The sequence below is a fragment of the Equus caballus genome, chromosome 19 (assembly GCF_041296265.1).
Source record: "Equus caballus isolate H_3958 breed thoroughbred chromosome 19, TB-T2T, whole genome shotgun sequence".
NCBI classification, from domain to species: domain Eukaryota; kingdom Metazoa; phylum Chordata; class Mammalia; order Perissodactyla; family Equidae; genus Equus; species Equus caballus.
Window position 1 is genome coordinate 35,683,971 of NC_091702.1, and position 24,214 is coordinate 35,708,184.

Genomic DNA, 24,214 nt, shown 5'->3' on the forward strand with positions numbered 1-24,214 from the left:
TTGACTTTTCAACATTTTATTCTTGTATTTGTACAGCTATATTTTACAACGCGGTAATGCAGTTTAGACACAGCCAAACCCTGTCTCCGGAGTAGTTATAACACAAGCATGACGCAGAATGTGATGAGACAAACATTCCCAAAGAGAGCTTAGTTAGTGACAATTTCAAGTCCCTGTGTCTGCCTACACTTCAAAAAGGGATGGCGCGCTCGTCCATCGTTGAAAACTTCCATGAAAAAAGGCACCGTAGGACACGTTGTACAGGTATATACAAACCAAAAACTAGAACAAAACTACACGTTTTTCCTTCCGCAGCTTTTTTTGATCTTTTTTTTTTAATACACACTTTGTAAATTGTAAACCTTCACTTGCAAAAAAATACAAATACACTGAGGCATTTTAGACAAAATATTTTCTTACTTATACAGATGCAATACTTAAAATATTCTCTTAAGTGCTCTTTCTCAATAAAGATTCTCAGATCCGTGTCTGCCTGCAGATACAAAATCGAGCCTTTAACGCAGTTTTATATTTTTAATATATCTTTTTTAGGTTTATATATATTTATTTTATATATATATTTATATATTTACAACTCTGCCATATATTCCTTCACCTTTGGTTAAAAAAATTAAAGCCCTCTCTTTCATAACATACCATTAATCTCTTCTTTTAAAAGAATGCACATTTACATACAAAAGAAACATCTGTTCCCACAAAACATATACATTCCTCATTTTGCAGACTAAGTCAAGTCAGAACTTTTGCGTACTCCCCAACTTCGGTATCGAAAATGATTTTGCTTTTTGCTGACATGGTTTGCCGTACACATAGGAGAAGAAGCAATATTATTTTCTTAATGTTTTACGGCAGTGGGGGAAGGGGAGCTGCCTTGGCTCCCGGTCCCCACGCCCCTCCCCCCACCCCCACCCTCAGCTATGATTTGCACTAGTGGATGAAAGAGGCACTACGTCATGGGATGAACATCTTAAAGTGTTACAGTATCCTTTGGGTAGATTCTGAGAAGGGGCTCGAATGGAAAGCATCAACACTCCATGCTTCAGCAGGCTTTGGGGAGTTCCGGGGGCAAGTCAGTGGCAGACACGCGGTATTGCACCTTGGTGTTGGTGATGGCACCGTGCTTCTGGCGCAAGTGAAGACGCAGCTGGCTTTTGTGACGGAAATGCAGGTTACACTTCTCGCACTGAAGGTAAAGCAGAGGCACGCTGTTAGCTGTCATCACCCCAAGAAACCTGACATGGCTCAAACACCTAGAAAAGGAGACTCTCCCTGCGAGGGGTCGGGCAGCTCTTCCCTCTCAAGAGCCAGGCGAGGAACCTAGACAAATCCTGGTTCCGCTAAGGGCTGAGTAAGCTTTGTGCAACTGTCCCTTTCCTGCTTTCCAAATTGTCGCTGGTGCTCTTCCCCTGCTTGAGATGTATTTCCCTGCCCTAACTCCACAAATTCAAGTCTCGTCCAAAAATGCAGTTCAGAAGCAAACTCCCCTAATTATAAGGGCTTTCCTGGATCTCTCTAGGGTGAAAATAATCCCTCTTTCCTTTGAACCTGCGTAAGATTTCCAGCCTTGCTACCCCATGCATTAGCATCCTTATCAGCTGGAGAATGCTTTGAGGGCAGTAACTACTTCTTACGAAACTTTATCATCTTCCTAGTACCTAGGAGAATGTACCTCTTAGGCAATTATGCAATAAATCTGAACGCATTTGGACAAATGAACTAGAACAGTCTGAATTCATGAAAGTTCTTGAGTCCAGGACATACTTTAAAAAACGCAGTTACATTCCTTCTTAGCGTGTATGCCTTAGATAAGCTAATGAGGCATTAGCAAAGTAGAGCCACTTCTCGCTTTGATTCAATGAATGGATGATAATAGTTTTAGTGGAAAAGTTACTTAAAAGTAAAATATAATGTAATTACATTTGTGAAGACTAATGTAATGTGGTAACCTGGATGCAATCCCAGGACAAGAAAAAGGACATTTAAGGTAAAAACTAAGAAAATCCAAATAAAGTATGGACTTTAGTTTATAACAATGTATCAGTTATGGTCCATTAGTTGTGACAAATGTATCCTCCCAATGTAAGACGTTAACAACAGGGGAAACTAGGTGCATATAGAAACTCTCTGTACTATCTTCACAACTTTTCTATAAATCTAAAACTATTCTGAAATAAAAAGCGTAATAAAATATGTTCATAAAGAGAATTTGTTTTAAAGTAAAAGTGAAAATAAATTTAGAAAAATGAAAAATAAAATGGGTGGGACAGGGAGCAGAAAGAACTCTGGTCTTGGGAAATAAGTGGTCCATAGAATCTACGCCACTTGCTGCTGTGTGTCCCAAGTGTGTCATTTCTCTCTCTGGGCCTTGGCTTTCCCTTCTGTAAGGGACTAGTCAATACATTCTAAAGGTTGCCCTTAACTCTGACATTCTGTGCATCTAAACTCCTAGCAAATAATTATAATACTAAATATTTATTGTACCCTTATGATGTGCCAAGCACTCTTTCAAACACTAGTGAATTCTTCAACTTAATACAACAGTTCCATGAGGTAGATAGGTATCAGTCTCATTTTCCGGATGAAGAAATTAAGGTACAGAGAGAATAATTTGCCAAGAACAGATAGCAAGTAAGAAGATATTCACTGAAGGATTGATAAGAAGTGAATGAAAATAACCACCTTGTGCAGGTTTACATTTGTGACATGGGTTAACCACTCACTGATTCATTCCTGGGCCATCAGTACCTAGAATGACGTCATAAACCCATCAAAGGCACCATCATCTAGAACAGGAGTTTCCACGCTCGTAAGCCATGAGACTCTCTTTTCAAATTAAATGGAAACTTGAAAGGTGAAAGAGGCTGCAGTCTCAGCCCAGCCCTGCCCTGCGGGACTGCAGAACCTCAGTCACTGAAAGCACAGTTTGAAAACCACTCATCATTTTACAGAGAAAGAAAACTGTGGCGCAGTGAGAGGGTCAGGGCTTGCCCAAGGCCCTGAAAAGGGTCAGCGTCAGAGTCGGAATAAGAAGCCAGATATCTCAGCTGCCCAGCCGCTATCTTTCCCCTCTACATCAGAGATCAGCAAACTATTTCTGTAAAGAGCCAGATAGTAAGTATTTCAGGCTTTGAGGGCCATACATTCTCTGACTCAACTACAACCCTGCCATTGTAGTGTGAAAGCAGCCACAGACAATAGGTAAACAGGTGGGGGTGGCTGTGTTCCAATAAACCTTTATTTATGGACTTTGAAATTTAAACTTTATATAATTTGCACGTCACAAAATATGCTTTTGATTTTTTTAGCCATTTAAAAATATAAAAACTATTCTAGCTCACAGAATGTTCAAAAATTAGCCCCCACGCCGTGGTTTGCTGAGACCCTGCGCTAGAACACGACCGTTCTAATTGCCTGGTCAGGGCATCTTGCTGCTGGCCACCTGTTCCTTCTTGAAATGGTGTTTTCTCTGTGTTTTTTTCTTCTATCACCACAATCGTCTCATTCTCCTCCTACTCCTCTGACTGCTCCTTCTCAAACACCTTGGCTCCTCTTAAGAAGGCTAAGTAATTTACTAGCCTAGTATAGTGGTGAGTTGTAAGAACGCAATAAGTATTTGCGGAATGAATGAATGACTTCAAAATCTATGTATCCATAGTCCAGACTCTTTCCTAAGGCCTGAATCACCTAGCCTAATACCTCTATTTTAAAGATGAGCAAACTGAGACCCAGGCCAAGGTCATGCAAGGTATCTTTAAAAATCAGGCCCAAATCCAGGTCTTATGACCATTAGTTCAGTGGTTGTCCCACTGTGTACCTGACATAGGAGCAAACAATTCTGCTGCCCGTCCCCTCCACCTCCCCGTCCCTCCCTGGACAGCCAGGAGCCACAAGAGTCTCACGTACATGGTAAGGTTTCTCTCCCGTGTGGATTCGCAGGTGGCTCTTCAGAGTCTGAAGGTGCCGGAAACGGGTGCCACAGATTTCACAGGGATAGGGCTTCTCGCCAGTGTGGATGAGCACGTGGGCACGGAGGTGGGCCACCTGGACGGAAGACCAAAGCATGAGAGGCTCTGTCAGGGTGGGCTGCGGAACCCCCGGCAGCCCCCCATCAGCATGCAGAGGTTGAGGGGTCCTTTCCCCATGCCCCCTGCTCACCTGTACAAATCTGGCTCCGCAGGTTTCGCATTTGTAGGGCTTCTCTCCAGAGTGAATTCGAGTATGGGTTTTCAGATTGGCTGGCCGGTTGAACTGGGCCCCACAGATATTACAACGATAGGGTTTCTCACCTATTACCAAGAGAAAGAGAAGGAGGAAAGCCATATTCAGCAGAGGTCTCCATAGTCCCTGGCCCCTGGGTTTCAAAGCAAGCTGCCAGTTGGCTGTGTTTCCCTTGGAAGATGTCAGAGAGGATCCCAGAGTCTGCCTCCTGGCCTGTCACCCTTCTCTCTCTCACACACACCAGCATGCCCTGCAGGTGACCAGGGTCAAGAAGCAGGTGGTGACATCTATGAGTGGAAACAATGTTTGGCATGGAACGGGCAGAGAGAGCGAGGTTCTGGGAAGCTTTGGAACCAGCTGCGTCATTAGCGTTCATAACTGTGGGACTTGGAGGGGTCAGTCCTCGGGACCTCAGTTTCCCTCTCTGGAACCTGAGAATTTAGATGACGTGGGAAGGCTCTTCCAGCTCTTCCTTGGATAAGACTGATTCCATAATTGCCCCCTCACCACGGAGGTACGATCAGGCTGCTCTCCTTTCTCTGTTTTAGAACAAATGTGCTCTTCCCCTCATGGCAGCTACAGCTAAATTCCATTTGCAAGAGAGGCGGGGCCTGAGTTGCAGTGGGTGCTCAGACAGAGGAAACCAACAGAAGGGCTGAGCCTTCCTTCATGGAAAGTTTCTGGGATAATGGACCCATTTAAAATACCGAGAGAGTCAACTCTGGACAACAATCAGGTTATTAGAAGCTACCTGGTAAAGGAATGTGAGTTGATAAGGAACAAGCCCTTAGAGGAAATCAAGAGGCCTTTCGTTTTTCCTGGCTTTACAAAAACCGAATCCGCTTTGCCTCTCTCAGCCTTCATTTCTTCCCTTGTACAGTGGGATTGACACTTTTGACCCCAGCCAAGGCAGAGAAACAGGACAGAGCATCTCAGAGGGAAGACAGAGAAGACAGAGAGTGGAGGAGTCGCCTGGCAAAGACATGATAGGGCAAGGTCCCTCATTCAGGCCGGGATGGGCTAGCTCCCTGCCTCACTCCTCAGGGTACCACTGCTTTCTTGAGGATCTTCTCCCGCCCTGCCCCCAGGAACCCTGACAAGCTCAGTGAGTGGGGGTGGAGGGGCAGGGCCATACCCGTGTGGACGGTCTTGTGGCTGGCGAGGTTGCCCTTGTAGCGGAAGGAGGCTTGGCACCGGTCACACTTGTAGGGTTTGTCACTGTGGGTCTGCAGCGTGTGCCTCTTGAGGGAGGCCTCCTCAGAGAAGCGGCAGTCACACTCATTGCAGAAGAAGGCCCCATTCTCTGTTGGAGGGTGGAGGGTGACACCAACGTCAGCACGAGGAAGGGGGCGGGGCTTCAAGGCCTCTCTCCTCTGTAGCTAGCCGCTGTGCAAACTGAACTCCCAGCACCCCATCCACCTGACAGTCATGGGAGCCCAGAGCAAAGGGCCTGTGGGGATTTTATTTTTCTCAGCGTTTAGAGTCTAGTCACAGAGGAAAAAGGAGACAGATTTGAATATTAAGGTACAGAAGGGAAACACAAACCAGCAGGGACCCACATGGCCTGCAGCAGCTTGAGGAAGGCTGAGCCTGGCTCTGCCTTCTCTCAAGGGCTCTGAGAAGGGCCTCTTCTGATCAGCTCATAGTTTCATTTACATCCATACGCAGAAGCCCTCGGGCGAGACCCTTCACCTCTCCGAGCCCCGTCTGTGCCTCTATCTCCAAAATCAGGATTATAAATCCTGTCCTGCCCAATGGATAACACAAAGCATTATAGGAATGTAAGATAGAAATCAAACTCAATGACACTGTGAGGTCACTGAAGGAGGAATTAACAATGAACGTGGTCATCTTTGTACCTATCTGGATTTCACGTCTCCCAAACACTTCTGTGAGATTGAGAGACCAAAGATGCTGGTGGAAGTAGAAACAGAGGCCCAGAGAGAAAGAACTGGAGTGCAGAGCAAAGGCAAATGGCCAGAGGGACAGGAAGGGACAGTCCCTATGCTCCCAACTATAGGTCCAAACTCTGTGCCAGACCTCTCAGTGTAAGTAACTAACTTTTTTCTTTTGTTATAACAATTTGAAAATGACACATCATGGTGGCTTTCCCCCAATTAGATATTGCTGGGCTGTATGACTGCAGCCAGAACTGAGGAAGAGGCAGACTTTCTTATCTGGTAAAAACTGGGAATGCCAATCACAGACTACCTAGAAACTTCAACTTGTTATCAGTTCAATGAATTGAATTCAGCTAACATTAACCAAGTGCCTACTCTGTGCTAGAGACTGACTAGGACCTACAGGAGACACAGGAATGAATAAGGTCACATCCTTCTCCTTATAGAAAGGGCAGCCCAGCAGGGTGAACTAACACGCACCCAGATCAGTACAGAAGTCTGAGTCTGCAGGGACTGAGAAAGCTCTGGGAGTCATAGAGCCAGCCCCACAAGCTACCTTTGCTGGAACAAAGCTGAAAAACCTGTTTGGTCATTCTCTGTTACCCCAGACTAACTCTAATACACCATCCCTAGTTTGGTCAGCCTAGTTCCCAAAAACATCAAGAGAGGGGCGGCGATCAGTTGGTGATTTTAAATGCCAGTGGACTTCCAATCGGTGGCTTCTCCCAATCAGTGACAACAGCATGAATAAAATGAAAACACAGACCCCATGGAGCAGAGGCAGGGCCTTCCTTCTCCCCGGGAAGGGGCGGGTGGGGAAGGGACTCACCACAGCTGGAATCCGAGTACTCAGACTGGGTCTCTCCCATCTCCTCAGGGAACGTGGGGCCGGCGGTGTGGAGGCACATCTCCGCGTGCTGCGGGGACTGAGAGCCGCAGGACGTGCACTTGGGGGGGTGCAGGTAGAGTGGCGAGTGGCTCTCGCTGCTGCTGCGGGGGGAGCCTGTCAAGGACCTGTGGGCAGGAGGACAGAGGCTCAGCAGCTGGAGCAGGGGGGAGCACCCCACCTGGCCTCAGTGCCATGCCTTCCTCCCGGGGCTCAGGTGAGCCCAGAGGCCACTCTGGACCCGGGGCTGCAGTTATCCTCAAGCCTGCCTCCAAACAGCATACACACGGAGACCTCTCACAGGAGTCAAGCTGAGCCAAAGCCCCACGCCTGGGCCCAGTTCTTCCCCCCAGCCCTGCAGTCCACAGCCTCCCTCAGACCAGGGCAACTGTGAGGATTCCCTCTGCCACACTGAGACCAAAGGAGCAGCCTTTCAGTTTCATGGAATGCTCTTCTACCATTGAAGGGAATTATCTCTCTTGCTATGAAAAAATATACTGACGCTTAATATCCTTCCTCACTTATGCTAATTCAATCAACAGGCACTTATCCCCCACCTCTGATATGCTCAGCACTGCAGGCAAGAAAAGAACACAGCCCTGCATCCGTCAGAAGAGACCCCGGGACCCTGCCCAGGTAAGCCCTGACCCCAGGCCCGCAGTGTTTCTGAAATCACCTGTTGACGATGTTATTGAGCCGGCTGGCCTGCGGGATGGTGGAGTCCTCCCCATTGGCACTGAGCTTAGTTGGGGACTGGAGGTCAAGGTTCTCGGGCTCCATGGGTGGCTGGCAGGCTGGGGGTGCAGTGTAGGCTCGAGGGGAGAGGCGGCCCAGCTCAGCCTGCTCGGGCCCCTCTGGTTTAGCATTCTGGTTGAGGCTGTTGAGCACGATGAACTTGTATTTCTTCCAGTTGCAGGCTTTGGGGTCAGTGGGGCTCTTGGCTGGAGGGGAGCCAGAGGTCTGGAGGATGCAGGCATTCTTGCTGCTGCAGGACTCCGTGGGCGAGTTGGGCTGGCAGTCGGACTTCTGGGGGCTCTGTGGACTAACCAGACCCTTCCGGTTCAGGGGGGCACTGGGGGGCTCGAAATGCAGAGCGATCTCATCCTCCGAAGAGGGTCTCTCTTCCTCCTTGCCAGCCTTGTCACAGGGGAAGTATGGGGCATTCCGGGCCGAGGGAGCAGCAGGCTTGGGACCCTCGGCCACACTGTAGTGCATGTCACTCCGTGCCTCCTCTGGGGCTGCCTCCTTGGGAGAGTAGATGTTGCTGTGGCACACACTGTGGGACAGCTCCATGGCCGGCCGACTGTACTCAACAGGGACTGGCCTGGCACTATCGCAGGGGAGCGTCCGCTCCTTGGGGAAAGGATTGGCCACAGGCATCCGGGCATCCCGCAACTCCTCATCGGAAAAGAGGAAGCTGCTGACCGGGAGGTGGCTGTACACGGGATAGGAAGCTGGCGGTGTGGACAGGCCACTGTACAGGCTGGGGGCAAAGGCTCTGCTCTCACACCCGGGGGCATTCCTCAGCGGCAGGCTGTTCTCCATCACCTCACGACCCCGATAGGCCATGATGTCTTGGGGCATCAGCATCCGGCTGTTCAGGAACTCTTCACGGGGAGGTTTGATGGCAGGAACCATCTCTGCTTCACTGTAGGAGAAAAAAGAGAGAAGACACGGGCCTCTAAATCAGAACTGTTGAAAGATGACCTTCCAAATGACACGGCTCTGTGTAACCACATTGTGCTTGGGTCAGCTTGACATCGGGGCTGGGCTCTGGAGTTGGGAAATACTTGCAGTTACAAGGTGTTTATGCTAGAAGTCAAGTGAAAGCCCACAGTCGGAGAAACGAGGCCCAGAGAAGGCAAGTGAGTTACCCACACAATCTGTGTCTATTCAGACATGGTCTTGCATCTTTGAGTCACATGTATGTGTGTGAATCGGTACTTCTTTGGATGCTATAGAATGTAAAGCTTCAGAGCCCTTATTTCACCCATGCAAAATCCTACAAGGAAGGAAAGGCAGGTATTATTGTGTCCATTTTATACAAATAGAAACTGAGGCTCAGGGAGGGAAGAATTTATACAATACTGGTGCCACACCAGTACTCGGAGGGTCACAGACAAACTGTCAAAGAAAGGACTTGCCCTATAGGCTGACTGGAGTCGCTGGGAAGTTGACTTTGGAGAACAGGCAGCATCTGCCAGTGTAGGAAGCCTGGCTCTGAAGCAGCCAGACCTGCTTTCCAATCCCAGCTTGTGCCATTTAGCAGCTATGTGACCTGGAGCAAGTTACTTAACCACTCCAAGTACAAGGCCTGACCCAGACAAAGTACTCACAAATGGGAGCAATGATGAGCTTGCCACCATTATCACCCACAGGAGACAAAGAGCTCTAGCTGCGCACACTTGAAGGGACATTATGTGGGCGAAAAATAGGCCAGCTCAACATCATCACAGTTAACAGAGCTAGAACCAATGAGTCTTGAAGGTTAAGGGAGCCAGATTTCAGCTTGCTGTCGAGAAGAGCTCTCTAACTATCCAAGGCGGACAGCGTGGTTCTGGGAACACTGAGTTCCTGGCTCCTGGAGGGGTTCAGACAGAGGCTAGAAACCTTTCTGTTTGAGAAGGGATGCAATCACCACAGAGTAGCTGAATCAAATGGTTCTAAAGAAGTCAAGCCCTGAGTATCTGTTCCACTTAGCTAATCTCTTCACTTTAGCTCTCAGGTTCCTCACCTTTAAACGATGGTCATGTCTTACCAGCCCTCGGGTAGGGGGTTAGACCCAGTGAACTCAATTTAATTCAATAAACATCCTTTCTAGTAGGAGCAGGGTGACATGAACGATGAGTAAAGCAGCCCACAGTCTGGTAGGGGAACTAAGGCGCATATGTAAATAGTTATAATAGAAGTCTAAAGGAGAACTAAAACATACATGCAAATAGTTAAGATAGAAGGAAGGTCTAAAGGACAAGCAAAAGGCTTTGGAACCCAGAGGCAGGGCCGAGGAAACAGCTGAGTGATAACTCTAAGAATGTGTACAGAGGACCTGGCATCAAAGCTTGGCCTTGCAGGATGGGTTGGAGGTAAGGGCATATCAAGTGAATGGAAGAAAGCAAGAAGTGGGGATGCACAAGACACATCTGGACAGCAGTAAGGAGTCAAGTCTAAAGCCCAAGAGTTAATAAGGGCAGAAGTGTGCAAAAATAGTGGAAATGTAGGTTGTGGCATATCAGAGAAGATTATTTTTTCTGTATGCATGTATCATCAAGGGTTTCTGATCCCTTCTAAGCCCTTCCATCTCCAAGGCTTCCATCTGTGTGGTAGCTCACCTGGCCTTGATAAACTTCCGGCAGGTGTCCACGACATGCTCCATCTGCAGGTACATGGCTGTGGCCATCACAGCCATGATGTTGCCCTCCCGCAGGTTGAGCCGAGAGGTGTACATGAAGTCCAGGAGGATGCAGAACCCCTCGGGGTTGATCTCTGGATCCAGATTGATTACACTAAGGTTGCATTTCAACTGGTCTGTGAAGATGCTGTAGAACAAGCCACTGTAAAACAAACAAATGTCTCACTAAACAGACACAAAGAATCTGTCATCGATTATGCTCAGCCCCTCTCCCCTGGGCCTAGCTCCAGAGCTTCCATGGCAATTGATAATAGCTGCCACTTATGGAGAGCTTACTAATTCCAGAAAGTCATTAAGCACTTTACGTACATTATCCTGTGCTCCTCACAACCTTGCAGGGTAGACACCATCATTCTCCCCCTTTACAGATGGGAAACCAAGATCAGAGAGGCTAAGTGATTTTCTCAAAGTCACAGGATCTGTTTTCCTTTTAGTCTTAACCGCAAAGATTACCAGAGTTAAATTTAGCACTCATTTGCAGTAACTATTTTTAGTCTCTAACTTTGGGATAAGCATTTCCCTTCTTGTTCCATCACATTATCCTCATTTTAGAAATCCTATTGTATTTTTTTAGAAGCAAGTTGGGTATTGATGACAAATAAATAAAGTGATGCCTACATCTACAGTCTCCTGATTTCCTAAACATCCATAGACTACCATAAGGTCAATATTTCTAGAAGGTCCAAGTCAAACTTCAAGCCATGCCTCCGGGTACCACATGGTCTGGTAGAGAAAAGAACTTTCAGTGAGAAGCCAGAACTCTGGGCTGTCATCTCAATTCTACTCTTTGTGAGCATGTTGCCAAAAGTGAACTTCAACCAGTAAGTAGCTGTGCAACCTTGGGTAAGATGCTTAACTTCTCTGCACCTCGGTTTCCTTATCTGCAAAGCAGGAACAACAGTGTCTACCTTACAGGGTGTGGCAAGAATGAAAATGTAAAGAGTATGGAATGATGCCTGCCACATAGTAAGCACTTGGTTAGCATAATCTTTTATTTTTATCTCTCTATAAACCTCTGTTCCCTCCACTATTGAAAAACAGGTGGCTTGTTGTAGATGTTGCATAAGTCCTCTACCGGCAATCAAGATCCCTGACTCTCCCTCCATCAGTTCACCTACAAGTATCTTCATTTTATCATCTGTAAAATGGAGGTAATCATGCCATCTGTAACAAGGCCCACTATGAAGATCCAGCGAGATGACGTAATATAAAATTGCTCCAAACAACTGAAATACTTGACAAACACGAAGAATCAGCTGGCTCACTTCCACTAACTTATGTCTACTCTGAAACACCCATGAAAATACCGTACAGTATAAAATAAATAAGGTTACAGAATAAAAGAGCAAAAGATTTCAAGTTAACTTGCTTAAAATATTTTAAAACTCTCATATTTTTTCCCTGGTTAACTGAAGTTATTCTCCAGGTTTGCCCCAAACACACCCTTTCTTGAGTCAGTATTTGATTTCTTCTCCCTCTATTCCCACAGGACAGAAACTCTTTCTTTTCTAAAAGTGTGTTCACTCATTCGCTTCCTGGGAACCTAGTCTGCCAGGCCATGTGCTGGAGACAAATGAGATGTGATCCCAAACACAGCAAAAGGCCCACATGTCCTGCCTCGCTCGCAGCCAGCACCATCCCCTTGTAGTCATCCATCTTTCCCTTCTACAACCCTCACCTGCAGGCCATGAGGACTGTCTTATGGGCTCTAAACTGCTCACGGCTCACCACTATGACAACATCAGTCAAGATGTCACGGCTCCGGAGGCGATTGAGATTGAGAAGAACGTCACTGGCATGGCGGGTGAACTGGATACAGCTGTCAGCTGGCGAGGTCATTTTGTCTTCACCTGAAAGAAAAGAGTCACAATCCTGTTAGTTCTCCAGAACTTGCTTCCTGCTTACCAAGAGAGTGAGAGCAGGTGACCTAGTCTGCTAATGTACAGAATGCAAACTGAGGTCCCTTGTGTTTGGTCTTTGAACAATTCAGGGCCCATCTCTGGGCCACTACTCTTTACAACTGAAAAATAGGGAGAATGATTTTTATCCAACAAGTTGGAATAGAAAGCTCTTTAGGGGAAAGGGACGGGAATGAGTATTTGTGGAGCGTTTTTCCCATGTACCAAATACTCTGCCAGCCCTGAGAGCCAGTGAGCATGATGGGGAGAGAATCCATCCTTTGAAGGTGAGCATGTGAGCTTTACCTTTTTCTAGCTGTGTGAGTTGGAGAGGGCTGTTCACTGTTTCTGGGCTTCGGTTTCCCAAAATGGGATTAGAAATACCTATGTGGTTGTAAAAATTAAAGATACGTGCCTGGTGCGTACTAGGTTCTTAAAAATCGCAGCTATTCTCATCAGTATCTCATTTCATTATCCCAGCCACCAGCTGTCTCTCCTCTATTAGGCTTTAGAATTAATCATTTGAACGTACCTGGAGCACCTAGCACATTGCTGGTGCAGAGTAGGTGGCTCAATTAATCTGAACTAAGAAATGAGTAAGGGAATGCAGTATTAAGATAGTCTAATGCAGAGGCCAGGGGTGAGGGCTGGGTGTGATGGAGAGCGAATCGGCTATCCTTTATCTCCTCTAATAAAAAGTGGCAAAGTTCACAGAAACACGTGCATTGGTAAATTCAAAAGAAATAGTTTGTCCACAATATTTTAAAGCATATTCTTCAATTTACTTACCCAATGCCTTGATTCACAGTCCAAAATTTCACTTAAAACCTGCACGGAAGAGAAAAAAGCAAACGGAAATTGATTTAATGAATGTAAGATGGTCCACCATAGTTTTATTTTAGGACACATATTTAGTTTTACTTTGAAAGCTGCAGCCTGCTAGCTGGTGTAGTTTTACCACATGCTAGCAAACATTTTTCCAGCTCAGCTTTTGCAGAAACAACAGGCACCCAAAGTTATGCGATAATAATGATTTTGCCCTGAATACTGGGAATTACATACATTAATCACATATACATCTACACATATATTTCCCTTCTCAAGGTAAAAAAATGTATGCCACTCAAAGGCCCTTGAGTTTATGGGAAAGAAAAAAATAAGAAAAGTAATTCTTTCAATATTAACGAGTATGATCCTTCAGGGGCCTAAAAACTCTGGAAGTTTTTCATAACCTACTAAAATATTATCTGTCAAGTCTTAGAATGAGTCTGCAAGGCAGACGGGGTCAATATCTTTATTCCTATTTCACTGGTGACAAAACTGAGACTCAGGGGTTCAAGTGGCTTACTCAGGACAAACAGCCAGGCAGGATTTCCTGACCATCTGAAACACTTAAGCCTGAATACGGAATGTGCAGAATACAACCTCAGATGGCATCTCTATGCTTTTCTTGAGAATCTTTGCCTTCTTTTTCAAAAAGTTTCCTCTCCCCTCCCTCCTGAGTCTAAGACCAGATATAGTGCTGCCAACTTCCAAGTTTGTGCTTCCCCCTGCTGGTGAAAGATTTAAATGTGTGATTTAGCTGAGAACTGGCCAGGGAGCATTCATGAAGTACATACCTCGCCAAATCTGTTTCTCTAAAGCAAAATAATTTAAAATACAAGTGTAAGACTCTTATTTATGATCATATGTGGGAGGCACAACAAAACACTATTTGAACCGTCTTCCCTCTTTTTTAAAAAAAGCATAGCCCTTCAGAGCTATCTTCCGGGTAAAGGGGCCTGAGGCCAGGGAGGTCATGTTGGGCCACATAGATGGTCAGTGGCCCGGCCCTAGATCTTCTGGCTCAAATTCCTGTCCCTTTTCCAAATCAGCCTACGTGCTGTCGAACATGCAAGATAACACCCTGATGTGGGTGAATCTCATTTTTAAGTTCCTTCCCCCACACAAACACTTTGCCCCCATTCCAGGCTGCTGAGTCTTACCAAATGAGCACTCTAAAATGAGAAGTTTCCTTGAGTCTGTAACCAAACACTCTGACATTTCTCTGTGGTCCCAAGTGCAAGTCACTCAATCTCATGGGCTTCAAGGTTAGTGTGTGCATGTAAGTGAGTGGGGATGGGGGAGTGGGGGAAATGGGGGAAGGGAGAGGACAGAAAAAGACAAAAGAACCTATTTCCTCCTCTCCCCATCCTAACTCAAGATGGGCAGAGAGATACACTCAATTGGTCCTAACCGAAGTTCGATGATTATCTCCTTTGTAAAAGAATGCTGAAGACACACGTGGGTTTATTTATAAACTTTCTCCTCTTCCCCCATAGAAGAGATCCCTAAACACTTCTGGAATACCTAAGGCTGCCCTTTAACCAGCGTCAACCACCCGCTCACTTGTGGATTTCCAGTCACAGACTTGTGCAACCACAGGGAGCTCAGATTTGCCATTTCACCTTGACAAGTGGCAATGACTCACTCCAGATGCGGAATGAAACAAACAAACAAAACAATTCCCCTGGGTCCACTGTCAGCCAGGCCCTGGGTTAGGCACTTATCACCCTAAATTCTGCCTGGCTTGGCCAGAAACAAATGCACATACACTAAGGCCCCTCTCCTTACTAGGTCCACTCCTTCCTAAGCTAGATCTGTCTTCGGAGGCCCCACAACTAGTGAGTATGTGGGTTATGGTGAATGTGAGCAATGGAGCCTCCTTCTAGGTGCTGCAGGTGTGGAAGCCTTTGGGTTGTTTTTTATAGACCACTCAGCTCTTTCTCGTCCGTTATTGCATCTGATCCTCAGCCCTGATTTACCGGGTAGGACACTGAGGCTCCAGCCGACAAGCCTTGCCCAGGATCTCAAAACTAATCCCCAGCAAAACCCTGGACAAATCCTGTCCACTAGCTTCACCCATCCCACCCATGCCACACACAAGACTCATTCCACAAAAACAACCAAAAAAGCAGAGCTGTCAAGGAGAAACTGACAACTCAAAGGCCCAGACCCGGACTCCCCCGATCCCAAACCCCCCGACCCCAACCCCACCCCATCCGCAGCAACCACCAAGTGAGAGTTAAACGTTGTCTTCTCCACCCTACACACTTTCTCTCCTTTGGTGCTTTCCGTATGTGTTTTCATTTAAGCACCTTGAGGAGAAGGCAAATCCTTTAAAGGATTTAGAAAAGGAAAAAGAGGGACCTCTCCCTCAAAAGAAAAAAAAAAAGGCGAAGAGAAGATAGCAGAAACGAGAGGGAGAGAGACAAGTGTGGAGGTCACAGAACAGCGAGAGGCGAGGTTAAGAGTGAGAACAAGCCAATACGAAGACCCCATGCTTTCCCTCCCTCCTCCAATCGGCGGGCACTAGGCAGCCCCATTCTCTCGCTCACACACACGGGCACAAACCTGAGCCCTGTGCGCCCGGGAGCACGCCCCCGCAGCTTCGCCCACCCCATCACACCGTACCTGTCTGCCAGAGACCGCCCACCCCCGGGCGCTCTGCGGGCACCGCTGCCCATCCGCCTCGAAGGCTCCGCAGGCGCGGCAGAGGCCCCGTGGTATGACCGTGGCAGCCCTTAATTTGGTTACATTCAAGTAAAACTTTTCGTGCACCTCAGTAGCTAACATTGTGTGTGCCTTTCTTTTTCCTGTTACGCCGTCAAGGCGGGGGGCAGTGAGGGGAACGGCACAGCCCTCTCATTCCCGGAACGTAGTCAATCTCAGCTCAGCGGATTTCACAGAACACTCTTTGCCTATCGCCGGCTCCAACGAGAAGTAACTTTCCAGGAAGCTGCCGGCCCCGACGGCCGCCGGGATCGCTGCCTGCGCCGCGCGGGCCTCCGGGGATTCACCCGAGAAGGGGGGGGCCGCCCGGGGAGGCTCGCGGGGAATATGGCACACTTTCCCCTAAAAACCTCGTCTGCGCCGGGTCCGGGACTCTTACACTTCACTTAGTCCAACCCTTGCCCCACAATAATTTTATAAATGGGAGAAGTCAAATTAGTAGCAGAGCCGGCCTAGAACCCAGGATTTCGGGGCCAATCCGAGGTTTATTTCATGACTTCAAGTTGCCCAATTCCAGCGTTTGTTTGCCTGGTGCATACCGTGTCTTTTTTCCTTTTTCTCTCTTTTTGTTTGGCCCTCATCCCCTCTTTTTAAAGGAGTGATTAGGCGAGGCGTCAAGGTCGAAAATACGGAGTCCCTAAGGCTGGGGTCTCCACCCAGCGCGTCCCAGCCGGGTTAGAGGAAAACTAAACCGAAAGCCCCTTCCGCCTACGTTGGCACGAAGGGGAACCCAGCTCGGCTGGGTTTCCGCCCAAAGACTTTAGAATAAGGAGCTGCCAGGCCGAACCTGGCCAGGTTTCGGGATTTGAGAATCTGATTTCTCCGAAACCGTAGAGACACGATTAGGATTTGGCAGAGGCCCGGGCGCCAACCCCAGCGCGCGCACGGGCGCGCTCCAAGGTTGCCTCGTCTTCCCGTGGCCTTCCTTGGAATTATAAGCCCTGGGCGCCATCTCCTAATGGGTCTCAGTAGCCGGGTACGACAGGCGCTTTCGGGGGCCAAAGAATAGGCGTTAAGGGGCGAGAAACGGGCAGCGTCTCAGGCCGCAGTCCGGTCCTAAAACTGGCGTGTGGCGTCACGCTGAGTCGCGCATCCTATTAGTGGCGGAGGCGGGGTCAGGGCCGGTCCATAAAGACTGGGCCTCTTCCGCCTCATAAAATCCTTTGAGGCTTTCCCATCCCTTTACCACGTAGGATAAATGTGAAAGCAGAGGCTGAAACTTAATATGGGAAGGAGCGAGAATCTAGGAAGGGAAGTTAAAATTAAGTAAATGCTCTTATTGGAAATTAGGAGTCCCATGGTTCCGGGAGCTCAAACCTGATCATGTCTTACCGCTGCCTAACACTAGAGAGAGCCCTCCACCTAGGCTTGAAACAGACAACCCCCTTGTCGCCCCGCCCCTCCTTCCCATTGACCTAGTTTAGACACAGTCTCCAGATTTGGAGAACGCCTCCCGCCCTTCCCCTCTCTTCGCTCTCCTGGCCAGCTTTTGGATTATTGGTAATCTAATAACTCCAATAACTCGCTGAGAAATCCAAAGGAGAATCTGAAAGTGCAAAGCATGTTTAGGGGCAAGGAGAAGGAATTTTAATAAGGCTGGAGCTGTCGCAGTGAAACCCACATCAGGGCTCCTGCCGGAGCGCTCCCTTTCTCCGCAGCGTCTCAGCTAACTAGCTGCTCAGGTCTAGACACAGTGGTCCGGCAGCAGAGAGTAGGGTCAACCCGCGGAGTTGTTTTTGTTCTAGAGGGGAAACACTCTTAGCGCTCTTGGCTGGGGGGCGGGAGGGTGGGGAGACGACAGTAGATGAAAGCGAATTTGATAACGCGGTGGCCTCGGCAGTCGCTTTGAGTGACCGAGGTGTTGGGGGACATTATGTCCGGACTTTCATTTCTGTCACGTTTCCTGCCAACAGCGTTCTTGCAAGCCTGCAAGCTTCTAGGAAATGCAATAAAATAGAGGGATGTGTTTTATCATCAAGATCTGAAGAGGAGCTGCAGAAGGGACGCTCCCCATGCGCCCGGCTCGCGACAGCCTTCCAGAAAGGGCCGGAAGACAATGCCAGCAAACCACGTCCCCAAGCAAAGATATCTCGGCCATCCTGGCCGGACTGGGTTCAGCCTTTGCAAAAAGGCTGGCAGGGGAGGGGAACGGCATGATCTCCCCAAGCAAACAATGCCTTTAAAAATCCGATCTGGACAGAAGTCAGCCAAGGTCTTTATTCACGTTAATGAAGATGGAAGGCACTAACTGTCCTTGGAAAGCGATGAGTCAAACTTGACCGCTCTTCAAACACGTCCCCAGATTCGTTTCCAACCCGAACAGAGGCGCGCTTCTCCGACGCGGCCTCCAACAGTTCCCGCAGTGGGAGAGGCTGAACTCGATTCCGGCAGACCAGGGCGGTGGAGACGGCGGCGTCTCCCGCGGGTGTGCGCGCCGGCGGTCGCTAGGGGCCGCCAGCACGCGGACGCGAGTTTGCCATCTTAAAGTTTTCAGCTCCGAGAAAGAAAACTTTGCTAAGAAGTTGTTGTGGCACAAATTCTATGAGGATTACACTCTGCCTGTCCATATGACACCCCCCCCTCCCCCCCCCCCCCCCACACACAACTGACTGCTCGCCAAGCCACCGAACAAAGTTTGGATGGAAGACGAAGAGAGTGATTTCAGGATCCAATTGTGAGCCACGGGCGCAGAGAGGTGCATCCGCACAAGTCTAGGGACCAGGCCTTAATCACCTCCTAATACACTCACACCACCCACGATGAGACTCCCACCCCTCAGCACGACAGTAGACTTTTCATGTCTGTTACTGAAAATCTTACGCCATACTTTATAAACAAATTCCTCCAAGACAGCTAAGTGCCTGTTTCCAACTGAGACGACCTAACAGGCTAAAATCATGGCTCTCTATGAGTGCAGCTCCTTTCTCTTAGATACCTCAAAAGAGCGGAGATAAACTTGCCTTTGACTTAAACTGACTCAGAATTCAGAAGCTTAAAATCTGGTTCTGGTTAGGTCACTAACACCATTCACAGGCCCCCTCTCATCAGGCCTATTTCCTCAACTGTAAAGAGCTGTATGTTCTAGAGACCCGTGGCATCGTTCCACCACCGACTTCCCCAGGGGAGAGGCCACAGCGACAGGGCGATAGTGTATTCAAAACTGGTTATGTTGTGGTTCTATTAGTGGAGGCAGACGCCCGTCGCAGAGCCACCGTGGAGGGGGCAAGCATCCGGAGGCTTTCTAATTTTCATCCATGTTACCAAAACTTTGAAGGTTGGAAATCATCCTCATTGGAGGGTGCCCTTTCTCTGTCAGTCCTAGCACCTGGTCGGAATACTTAGGGACCCGAAAGTGACACGGTGGACCCACCGCCCAAGGCGGGGAACTCGGCCACGACCTACCACTAGGTGGCAGACTCAGTCCATCCGAAAATCACCACGCGGCCAGAGCCTTCCACATCCGACTGCCCCCCACTTTTTTTTTTTTCTTCCTGTCAGGGGGTGAGGGTTGCCTCCACAGGCAAAGCTGGAAAAGGTTTAATTCACTGGATGTAATTCCGTTCTTCACGATGCTCACGCCTCTAGCAACCACAACACGGTATCTAGAGTTGCGTTCACATATTATACGTTGATTTTTCCAGCCAGAAAGGTTGGATGTACTGGGAAGAGAAAGAAAGGGAGCACTTGTCTTCAAAAAGCAGAATGGCACTCGACGGTTCCTGCCAAATACTGGTAGAACAGCACAGGAATAAACTCGATCCCCACGGAGAAAAGGGGCCCTAGAGGCCAAGGGCAGGGTCCCACCCAGGTTTACAGCGCTCGGCAAGCTGGGGGTGGGGGCAGGGGGACGAGTATGGTCTTTGGAGGGGCTGCTCGACTCAGACAGGGAGGCGGGGAGGGTTGGGAGGAGCCGTTCCTGGCTTCCAGCGGAGAGAAGAGAAACGTGCCAGCTTTGCCACAACACCGCATCCTCGCTCGGATCACTGCGGCGGCGTTCCCACTTGTTGCGCAGTGCAGGAAACCGGTGCGCGCCACATTACTTTGCCTCCCAGAGGGCTCCAAACTCAGCAAGAGACCGGCTTACCAGTGCCCCACGCCATCTACAAACCTCCCTCCCCAATCTACGCCCCTACATTCACCACCATCGCCGCCAGCAAAACTGCAGGACTTCCAGACACTATGGTTTTTTACACCAAAACATTCTTCCATATCTCAATGTCAGACAGGCAGCAGAATTCAGTTGCCCTGAGAAGTCAAATCCAAGGGGGACGGAGGGCTACCTCAGCCTGGAGACCTCGCTTTACTTAAAGCCAACCAGTCAACGCTCCCTAGGGCTCGCGCGCGCTCACACACACACTTATTCGAACTACTGCGCCTATGACACCATCCTAGCTAGAAAGGAACTTTTTTTCCTACCCATTTGAGAGATCAACTGTAAAGTCCTTTTTTTTAAAGTTAGTTTTCTCTCTCCTTCCTAAAGAAAAAAAAACTCATAAGGTCATTTCACAATCTTTTTCAAATACTTGACTTTTGCAAATACTAGAGTTTCACCCACCGAGGGGTGGCGCTGCCGCACCTCCTCTGAATCTCCTAAGTTTTTCACAACAAAGTGGGTCGAGAGTGTGGCTACCCGGCAGGGGAGAGAGGGAAGGAAGGATTTTGACATCTAGTCATGGCTACCATTTACTCAACCAATAACTGGAACTCTTCAAGGCTCAACAAACGACAGCTTAAGAGTTTAGAGTCCCATCCGTGTCCACCAAACCCAGAATAAATTGGACAGTCTTTTCAAGAAAACGCGAGATGAAACCCTTCAACACAGCAGAGGAAAAGTCCATTTGGAGAATTCCTGCTTCTTCTGGCTGCCTTCTCCTTCAGTTTGCCCAGTTTCTACAAACAGCTTCTAGCCTTATTGTCACTATCAACAGACCCTTAAAATCAGCCAATGCTTGGGCCTGCAGAATTGGAAAGTCTTTCAAATAGGATATTGGAAACTTCTATTTATAAACGGGGGGAGGGGGAGATATTTCCCACCTCCCGGTTTCTATTTTGGCCTGAAAACTCAAATGCAATCATTTTAGCACGGGAATGCCCATGTCCTGGTGCTCTCCTCCCATTTCCTCCTCCCCTAGAGACAAATATCTTTTCTCCTTGAAAAAAAAGTATATATTTTAAAGCGAGAATGTGATTTCACCTCGTTCCTTTGAGCTCATGTTTGCTACCTCCAGGAATAGCGTGTGGACTAGGGCCAGATGAACTTCAACTTGGGCTGCAGATTTACGAGGTTCTGTTCCAGTGCCAAGGGCTCTTGGTAGTAAATAGTGAGCAAAATAGATACCTGTCTCCTGACGGATCTTGCCGGCCCCCCTCATTTTTCTAAGTTATTTATTAAAACCACACACACCTTGCAAAGAAAAAGGGAAACTGGCAGTCTCTGTAGAGGAAGCCAGTGGCATCGCTCAGAGCCACAAACTGTATTTCTAAACAGCCCTTTCCCTGGTTCCCTCTCTCCTGCCCCACTTTTTTTTCTCCGGGACAGTCAAAAATGCATCTACTGACACTCACTGTAAAAAAGAGAGAGGGAGAGAGAGTAAAGCGTTACAAGATTTTCCTCCTGGAAACTACAAACTGATTGGGGGAAAAATCCATAAACGATTAAATCTGTTTCCTGAGGGGGATGACCAGCTAAGATGGTCAGGGACCCAGTAACAGCTCCGGACTTTTAGCACTCTGTTTAGGGTCATTTCTCCTGCTCAGCTGTCAGGACCCCCACCACCAACTCTTAAGCATTGCGACAAGGGGCACAACATAAAAGGGGTCGTTTTCATTCTTTTTTTAATCTGTTGGGTTGTGTTCTTGTTTTCCTTTAGGGAGCTTTAAAACTCATTATTGCAACACTAGTTCCATTTTTCGCCAGAGTTCCAATAAGACGGTATCACAAAGGCAACGCAATCCACAGTTCTCAAGACATTTACCACGGTCACTACATCCGGCAGCGGGGTGGCCCCTCGCTCCCGCTGCCCGCGAGCGCAGCCGATTTCCGAGGCTCCAACTCCCTACCCGATCCCGCCCCGGGCCGCCGCCGCCGCCGCCTTCCCCCATTCCTACTCCCTCGAGGAGAGCCACAGGTTGCAAATCCAACCAACCTCGCAATCCATTTTTGCAAAATCACTCACAAAGATCTCCCTTTCGCGCCCGCGCCCCCTCCTCCCGCACCGGGTGCCCCAGCCAGGGCCACAAAGTGCCCTTCTCTCCTCCCGGGTCTTGCACATAGGAACGCGGGCTGGGGCTGTTTGTTTTTCCCCTCGCCCAGTGCAAGTACCTCGGGAATCTGAACGCTGACGTCGGCTACTCTCCGGCCGGCAGTTATCTTTTTACAAAGCTTGCACCATGGGAAAAATAAAATTTAGGAAAGAGGGGAACAGCCATTGGGAGCTAACACCGAGTCACGCAGCGTCCAAAATACAAACACCGCGACCGCCAGAAATCCCGCCACCTTCCCTCTCGGTTGGGCTGTCCTGTTAAGGTTCCCGGAGTCCCCGCACGCTGAACGGTACCGCAGGTGCAAACGCGCACCCCTTTCTCACCCACCCCCCAAATCCCTGTCCCGCCATCAGCCTCTCTCCTCAGGATGGGGAGAGGGAGCGCGCGGGGGTTCCCGGCTCCCTCGACTGCAACCAAGAAAGAATAATTTTCAAAGTATTCAACATCCCCGCCCCCAGGCAAGCTAAACCTCCCCCGAAACACAGGAGAAGGGGACACCAAAACACTCCGATCTGCTTAGGAAGATCACAGCTCTGAAAGGAAATAGTAGAAACGATACTTCATCTGGGTTTATGAAAAAAACAAAAACAAAAAAAAAACCCCGAGGAGTTCGCTTGCATTTTTTCCTCCCAAATCTCTCCTCGGAGGCAGGGAATCTAGAGGACCGAGGCCGGTGGAAGGGAGCCAGCGGGGCGAGCGAGCGGGCAGCCTCCCTCCTCGCCTCCCGGAGTTACCAAGAAGGACGGGAGAGGGGAAGGAAGGAGAGGCGAGGGAAAGGAGGAGGGAGGGAGAAAAGGGGAGGCAGGAGCGAGGGAGCAAGGAAAGCAGTTTGCCAGCGAGAAAAGAGGGGAGAAAACACAGCCGCACGAATCCAGCGAGATCACAAGCCGTACGCAAGCAGCAGCAGAAAGAGCGAGAGCGCGAGCGCGCGTCCTCTCCGCCGTCTGGGGCCAGACAGCCCCCAGACTGGCCCGAGTCACCCCCCAAACACTGTCTCGTCCTCTCTGCTCCGGCCGCCCCCTAATTCCCCTCCTTCCTCTCCTCCACCTCCTTTTCCAAAACCAAAACAACACAAGGGAGGGTGGCAAAAGCCTCTCCAAACCGGCCGATTCACTCAAAGACAACAAGAAAAAAATAATAAATATAAAAAAATCTATATCCTAGAGTGGGAGAGACGTGGGACTAATCTTCGGCATTTATTTTAACACCTGACAGCTAGAATAAATAAATATATACATTTATAACAATAGATACACATAGGAAACTTGGAGCCAAAGCATTTGGCAAGAGCGGAAAAAAAAAAGAATTAAAAGGTAAAATAATGATCATGAGCAGCGGCGGCGGCAGCGGCACCAGCGGCAACAGCGGCGGCGGCGGCAGCAGCAGCAGCGGCGGCAGCAACAGCAATAATCACCTGGTGTCCGGCCTTTCCTAGAAACTTCTTGCATCACCACTTCTAAGAACCCCAGTTCTAAGAATCAACAGAGCTCAATTCTCGGAATTTGAGCTGAAGACTTTACCACTGCTACATGGCAGGGGAGGACTCGGTGTCAGCTCTCCGGGGCTTTTGCCTCCCCTGGCCCATAAAAAGCCCTCAGAGCCACAAGATTTTCCCACTGTCCGGCATATTTCGTGGCCCTCACGGGATGGGCCTCTCGGATTTGGAGGTTCGGGCTCGAGGTTCGAGGGGCCAGACGGCGGCCCTCCCTCCCCGGGCCCGGGACGATGGTACGGCCTGCTCCGCCACCATCACGTGGGCGCCCCCTCTGTGACGTCGGCGTCTTCGCTGTAGCAAAGCTCGGCCTCTGGAATTCTGAGAACTAATTTGCTATTCGGTGACATAAGAGGGGGAGTGCGCTTTGCTTTCCCGGGGTCTGGGGCTAATTCCTCCTCTCTTACCCATAAACTCAGCTCCTCAAGCTATATACACAAAAGGGAGAGAGGTCCGATCTGTTGGAAAAAGTCTGTTATATATAGTAGGTTTAGAGGCGAGTTAAGAGAAAAAAACAATAAACACCACAGCTCTTTCCAGCTAGAATATTAGGCACCACGAGAAAAATATTTG

At 48.8% G+C, this 24,214-nt stretch overlaps 1 protein-coding gene across 4 annotated transcripts; it reads right to left on the minus strand.

Moving 5' to 3' along the window:
- BCL6 (BCL6 transcription repressor) lies at positions 1–23,919 on the minus strand. 4 transcript variants are annotated; one of them, XM_001499782.6, is made up of 10 exons: positions 23,564–23,919; positions 13,123–13,161; positions 12,114–12,285; positions 10,356–10,577; positions 7,703–8,674; positions 6,970–7,154; positions 5,375–5,542; positions 4,177–4,307; positions 3,925–4,062; positions 1–1,204 (listed from the first exon to the last, which is right to left on the minus strand). In XM_001499782.6, the coding sequence occupies exons 3-10, from the start codon at positions 12,272–12,274 to the stop codon at positions 1,061–1,063; spliced, it is 2,121 nt and encodes a 706-aa protein (XP_001499832.1). In that variant the 5' UTR covers positions 12,275–12,285; positions 13,123–13,161; positions 23,564–23,919; the 3' UTR covers positions 1–1,060. The 4 variants fall into 4 exon arrangements, with proteins under 4 accessions (XP_001499832.1, XP_005601939.1, XP_003363402.1 ...); XM_005601882.4 differs by lacking the exon at positions 23,564–23,919 and adding an exon at positions 15,787–16,097; XM_003363354.5 differs by lacking the exon at positions 23,564–23,919 and adding an exon at positions 14,319–15,696.
- Positions 23,920–24,214: the final 295 nt, after the last annotated feature.